At 34.3% G+C, this 7,500-nt stretch overlaps 1 protein-coding gene across 4 annotated transcripts in view; it reads right to left on the reverse strand.

Moving 5' to 3' along the window:
• usp53a (ubiquitin specific peptidase 53a) overlaps positions 1-7,500 on the reverse strand; it is a 94,697-nt gene that overhangs the window by 952 nt on the left and 86,245 nt on the right. For all 4 annotated transcript variants that reach the window (XM_073907557.1, XM_073907556.1, XM_073907555.1 and 1 more), the window contains 3 exons: positions 5,055-5,106; positions 2,724-3,310; positions 1-1,158 (listed from right to left, as the gene is read on the reverse strand). The exon at positions 1-1,158 is cut by the window's left edge and continues 952 nt beyond it. In XM_073907557.1, the coding sequence (XP_073763658.1) occupies positions 1,082-1,158; positions 2,724-3,310; positions 5,055-5,106 (716 nt within the window). In that variant the 3' untranslated portion in view covers positions 1-1,081. The remainder of the gene's footprint in view (positions 1,159-2,723; positions 3,311-5,054; positions 5,107-7,500) is intronic.

Raw genomic sequence — 7,500 nt, forward strand, 5'->3', positions numbered from 1 at the left:
CACACTCACACACACACACGCTCAAATTACACTCGCACACATGCAAATGCAGGTACACACACATGCTTACATACACGCAGGTACACATGCACGCTCTCACACTTACACACACTAGCGCACACTCACACACATGCAAGCACATGTGAGCACGCACACACAGGGATACACATACACTGTACGTGCATGCATATACACCTGTGTGCTCGCATGCCTGCTCAAATACACTTGCTCTCTTACACGCACATGTGCGCGCACACACACAGGCACATACACACTTACACACACACACTTATATACACACACACACACACACACACACGCGCACAAGCTCTCACACACACACGCACACATGCAAGCACATGCACACACACACACACGCACGCACGCACGCACGCATACACGCTTGCACACGCTCACACATGCATACAAGCACACACACGCATACATGCATGCAAACACACAGAGGTACACACACACACGCATGCTTGGACACATGCACACTCGCACATGGGCTCACACCCGCTCTCACATGAACGCACATGCACACACGCAAGCACACACACACACACACACACACACACACACACACACACACACACACACACACACACACTCGCTCGCTCAAACACACTTGCTCGCACATGCAAGCGCGCACATACATGCTCACAGACACACATTTACACACATGAGCTTTCACACGTACGCATACAAGCATAGGCACATGCATACTCACACATACACACACACACATACTTGCACACATACACACCAATGTACTCTCACATGCACACTCAAACACACTCCCTTGCAAACGCTTACAAATGCGCACACACATGCGCAAGCTCGTACATGTGATTTGGTGGTTTATGAGGACTCTTCATATTCTTAATGTGTTACACTATACACAATGCTTATTAGACCTCTGTACCCCGATCTGATGTGCTGAACGTGAAAAGAGCCCATTGATTATGATTATTAACAGCGTTGGATTACACTTTTGAACATTTATGTCCTCATAATCCACCAAACATAGTACACACACACACACTCTCTCTCTCTCTCAGTGAATGTAGATGTGTGATCAGAGGAAGCCGTGTTCATCCAGTCCTTTCACTGACACCGGGTTCCACTTTGCAGCGCTTTTACTGGACGCCTGAACTGAAACACAGAGTATTGATGATTAGAGGACACCAGTGCAGCACTTTCACTGCACACTTCTCCAACATTCTTCATAATATCTTCCTCTGTTGAACACAAAAGAAGACATTTTGAAGAATGTTGGAAACCTGTATTTATTTTTCCTACTATGAATGTCAATGGTTGCAGGCTTTCAACATTCTTTAAAATATCTTCTTTAGTGTTCCACAGCAGAAAGAAACTCAAATTGTTTATAACCACAAACAAAAGGAAATTTTGAGTAAACTGTGATTTTTGGGTGAACTATCCCTTTAAATCGAAAATATTGGATCTTCTCAGCTTGACGATACAACTATTTTTGTTATCCGCCTGATAACGATTTTAAAAATAGCATTTACGTTGTGCATTTCCAACATTTTTCAACATATCTCCGTTAAACACTAAAGAAGACATTTTGAAGAAGGTTGGAAACCTGTATTTCTTTCTCCTACTATGAATGTCAATGGTTACAGGTTTCCAACATTCTTCAAAATATCTTTTTTTAGTGTTCAACAGCAGAAATAAACTCATAAAAGGTTTATAACCACTAAAGGAAGAGTAAACAGTGTGTAAATTGTCATTTTTGGGTCAACTATTCCTTTAAATCCAGAAAATGTTTGAATTTATTGGCTTAAAGATATTAATATTTTTAATATCAGCCTGATAACGATTTTAAAAATAGCATTTATATTGTACGTTACCAACATTCTTCAAAATATCTTCTTCTGTTGAACACTAAAGAAGATATTTTAAAGAATGCTGGAAACATGGAATCATCGACATCCATGGTTTTGTTTTTTCCTACTATGGAAGTCAATGCGTACAGATTTCTCAACATTCTTCAAAACATCTTCTTTAGTGTTCAACAACAGAAAGTAAAAAGTGAGTACACTTTCGTTTTTGGGTGAACTATGCCTTCAAATCGAAAATATTTAAATTTATCGGCCTAAAGATTTCAACATTCTTCAAATCATCTTTTGTTTTGAGTTGAGTTTATTTTTGTTGTTGAACATTAAAGAAGATATTTTGAAGAATGATGTAAACCTGTAACCATTGAATTCCACTGTATTTGTTTTTCCTACCATGGACGTCAATGGTTACAGGTTTCCAACATTCTTCAAAATATCTTCTTTAGTGTTCAACAACAAAAAGAAAGTCATTAAAGGTTTATAACCACTCGAAGAGGAGTAAACAGTGAGTAAATTGTTATTTTTTGTTGAACTATCCCTTTAAATCGAAAATATTCGAACTTGTCGGCTTGACGACACACCCATTTTTGATCTTAGCCTGATAACGATTTTAAAAATAGCATTTATATTGTGCATTTCCAACATTCTTCAAAATATCTTCCTCTGTTGAACACCAAAGAAGACATTTTGAAGAACGGTCAAACCCTGTAATCATTGACTTCCATAGTATTTGATTTTCCTACTATGGAAGTTATTATACTATGAAAGTCCTACAATGAAAGTCAATTCCTTCAGGTTTCCAACATTCTTCAAAATATCTATCAGCACGATATTGATCAGTATGTGTGTGTGCTGTACCTGCTGCTCTGCTGTGTGTTTCTGCAGGAGCGGGAGACACTTGTTCCCCATAGTCGCTCTCTCCAGATGAGGTTTGCTCTCTAGAGTCAGCAGTCATGTACAGCGGTGCTCTCCTCTTGTGATATTTAGCGCGGTACGTGTCCGTCATGCAGGCATCAACCGAGAAATACGTCGTTGGAATCACCGGAGATCCAGAAGCCGCTCTGGAGATCCGCTCTTCAGCATCCTGATCAGAAGAACCAGATCTGGAGCTGCTGTCCGACGGGATCATCCGGGAATCAGACGAGTTTTCCAGCCACATAGAGGGTTTTCCAGTGAAGGAGCCGGGGTCTGCTTGTGGTTTGGGAGGAAGCGGAGGGGAATCAGAGGAGTTTTCCTTCCACTTGAGAGTGGTTGAGCCGAAGTCTGCGTGTGGTTTAGGATGAAGCGGAGGCTCTGGGTTTGGACAGGGAAGCGATGGCAAACCCGCATGTTTTCGGGAATCCTCCAGATTATCTGAAGTGATCCAGTTTGAGTTGCTGGTTTTGATGAAGGGTGGAGAGACGGAGCTGCCGTTCAACATTTCTTTACATCTCGACACCTGACCTCTGCAGAAGGGAAAGCATAGGAAGTTCATCACAATCAGAATTATTCACAATTTTCATTCATTCATTCATATGTTTATTCACTCATTTTTTCATTCATTCATTCATTTGTTTATTCATTTATTCCTTTATTAGTTCATTCATTCAATTGTTCAGTCATTAATTAATTAATTAATTAATCCATTCATTCATTCATTCATTCAATTGTTCAGTCATTTTATTTATTCGTTCATGCATTCGTTCGTTTGTTCGTTCATTAATTTATTTATTCATTCATTCGTTCGTTCGTTCATTCATTCATTCATTCATTTATTTGTTCATGCGTTTATTCATTTGTTCATTCGATAATTTGTTCATTCATTCATTCAATTGTTCAGTAATTCGTTCATTTATTCATTTAATTGTTTAGTCATTCGTTCATTTAATTGTTCAGTCATTCATTTAATTGTTCATGTATTCTTTAATTCGTTCGTTCATTCATTATTTCGTTTTTATTCATCAGTTTATTCATCCATTCATTTGTTCATTCATGCATTCGTTAATTCATTTTTCAATTATTCATTCGCTCATTCATTCATTCATTCATTCATCCGAGTCATTTGTTCGTTCGTTCGTTCATTTATTAATTTCTTTCATTTGTTCATTCATTCATTTCTTTATTCATTCATTTGTTCGTTCGTTTATTAATTTGTTAATTCATTAATTTGTTCATTCATTTATTCAATTGTTCAGTCATTCATTCAATTGTTTATACATTTATTCTTTCATTCGTTTATTTATCCGTTTATTCATCCATTAATTTGTTCATTCATTTATTCATTCGTTCATTCAGTCATTTAATTGTTCACTCATGCATTCGTTCATTCATTCATTCATTCATGTTTTAATAAGTCAGAATAATAATAATATAAAAGTCATTTATAATATACTGAAATATAAAAATAAATTCAAGAGTTACCACTAAAAAAATCATACATTTACAAACAGCACTGATCAAATGTGATTCGTTAAACAACAACATTATTTTCATTCATTTGTTCGCTTGTTCATTTATTCCAGTTCTAATAAGTCAGAATTATTAACCTCCCTGTATATGTTTTACTCTAATTTGTTTAATGGAAAGAAGTGTTTTTCCTCAAGTTTCTAATCATAATAGTTTTAATAACTCATTTCTAATAAGTGATTTATTTTATCTTTGCCATGATGACAGTAAATAATATTTGAATGGATATTTTTCAAGATACTTCCAAACAGCTTAAAGGGACATTTAAAGACTTAACTAGGGTAATCAGGTTAAGTTAGGGTAATTAGGCAATCATTGTATAACAGTGGTGTATTCTGTAGACAATCAGAAAACATTTATTGCTTAAGGGGTTTATTAGCTTTGTTGACCTTAAAATAGTTTTAAAAAATAAAAAATGCTTTTACTTTAGCCGAAATAAAACAAATAAGACTTTCTCCAGAAGAAAAATGATAAGACATACTGTGAAAATTTCCTTGTTCTGTATTTTTGAGAAATATGTGAAAAAAAACAAACAAATTCTGACTTGAACTGTACTTACATGCATATCTAACACAAGAGGACAGAAATACATTTAATTAAGTGGGAAAAGCCTGAAATTATGCATACCCCTGGGAATTCTGGCTTAGTTATTATTATTCAAGCAGCAATTTTTTTTTTTTTTTTTTTTAAACTGGAAATCAATCTATAAGGGGCATCTTTATATAATATTTTCACATGTCTTACCTTTGAATAACAGGACTCACTGGATAATCATATGCTTTCCTCTGATGGTCACCTGTGAGAGAAATGATATGAAATATAGAGTTTTGTATTTATGCAAAATTAACCAGAACAAATATAAGAAATCCCTTTAAATGCTGACTATTGTAAATAAAATAAATAAAATATAACTAAAATAAAAAATACATAAAATTCAATTTAAAATAAATACATAAAATAAATTAATAATTTGAATTTAAAATGATAATAATAATAAAATAAAAGCTGAATAATGCATTTTTTTTTGGTGGTATTAGACACAAAGATGCATTCTGTGTGAACGGCTCCTTATGCTCTTGAACACACGTGATGAAAAAGCACTTTATTGGCTGATGTTTTAATGCGTAGTGTTGTTGTGTAAGTGGTACGTGTGTGTGTGTGGGTTCAGTGAGGATGTTTCTCAGCGGGGGCTTCGGGCCGTCCGGTTCAGACCAGCTCCACTGACTGAACAATGAGCTGAAGCCGCTTGTAAAAGTGGGTTTCTGTAGGGACGCTCCTGTAAATCTGAGCGGCTGACAGATGCATTGTGGGACATACAGTAAGAGCACGCAGGAACATTCAAAGGCAGCGGTGCACGCAATAAAAGATTGTCAGGAAAGAAAAAAAACTAAAACACCACTCTGAATCAACAAGGGGTCTTGAAAAGAATTATAAAGGTATAAATTTACTGATTAAATGGTTTTATTATGCTCATTATAGAATGTGCGAAGGAGTAATGCTCACAAAATTTAAGTTCATAAAGTCTGATTCCTACATTTTATTTTAATTAATTTATTTATTTAAATAATATGGTAATATACTCTTAAAAATTTTACTGTCATTTATGACTGAACATGGTTAGCGATGTATGCAAGTCCATGCATATTTACATGTACATAATAAATATACACACTTAAATTATTTCAAAACAAACTTGTATTTTGGATGCGAGTAATCGAGATTCATTTTCTGCTCACCACTTATATTAATATATTACACAACAATGCATTAAGCTAAAGTAATGAGACTGAAAATGGGGGACGAAACCTGCAAAAACAATAAATAAACAAACCCGTAAATAAATAAACAAATCCACAAACTCATGTATAAATAAATGTATAAATAATAAATAGTGGGGGCAGATAAATAATTAAAAAAATTACACACACAGAAGGATTTTGTATTTTCCCTCACTATCTATTTATTTATTTGCGTATTTATTTATTAGCATGTTTATGTATTCATTTGCTAATTAATTATTCATTTATTTGCACTTATTTATTGGTTTATTTGCATATACATGTATTTATTTGCATATTTATTCATTTGCATGTTTGTTTATTCATGCATTTACTAGCATATTTATTTATTTACTTATTTCCATATGTTTTCATTTGCTTAATTATTTATTACCCCTTTTCACATATTTATTCGCACATTTATTAGTGTTTTTTTGCATATTCATGTATTTATTTGCGCATTTGTTTATTTGTTTGCGTATTTATTTGTTCACACATTTATTTGCATTTTAATTTATTTGCATATTAATTAATTTATTTGCATATTTTTGTTTTTTGCATATCTATTATGTATTTATTTGGGTATTTATTATTTATTTGCGTATTTATTTTTGTTCTTTTATTTGCGTATTTATTTATGTGCATATTTATTTATTAGCATATTTATTCATTGTTTATTGTTTTGCAGGTTTCATTCTCCTTAACTTAAAAAAAATGTTTTTGAATAAAAAAAAAAAAAAAAGAAGTGTCAAATAAGATTTGCAAACAATGTCATTGTGTCTTTCTACACTAGAGGGCACTACAGACAAATATTTACATTATTGTGGATTTTGCATGTTTGGCTGTAAAAACTCAGTGAGTCAAACTCAATCAAAACATTGATTGCAACTTTAACAGCACATTAACATCAATCTCACTGCACAGAAACAGCAACACGCACACACACACTAAGTAGTGCATGCACTCAAATAAAGCACACATTAACAATAATACACACAGTACAACAGAGAAGCAAACTAGAAGAGGAACTGTTTAATTAGCAATGCACAGTCTGACATCATGGGATTGTGCATTAGTGTGAGTCTGAACAAAGTCAGAGCTGATGCAACAACAACCTGAGATGCAGACAGAAGTGTGTGTGTGTGTGTGTGTGTGTGTGTGTGTGTGTGTGTGTTTCTGTGCATGCACATGCGTTTTTGTGAGAGCAAGTGTATGAGTCTCTGTCAGTGTTTGTGTATGTGCAAGCATGTGTTTTTGTGAGTGTGTGTGCATGATTGTTTGTGTGAGTGTGTATGCATAATTGTGTTTGCAAGTGTGTGTGTAAACAGAAGTATGTATGTAATTGTGTGCTTGTGTATGTGAGTATAAGTGTCCATACGTGTATATGTTACTGTGTGTATGCATGCACAGTA

This window comes from Danio rerio, chromosome 7, assembly GCF_049306965.1.
Source record: "Danio rerio strain Tuebingen ecotype United States chromosome 7, GRCz12tu, whole genome shotgun sequence".
NCBI lineage: Eukaryota > Metazoa > Chordata > Actinopteri > Cypriniformes > Danionidae > Danio > Danio rerio.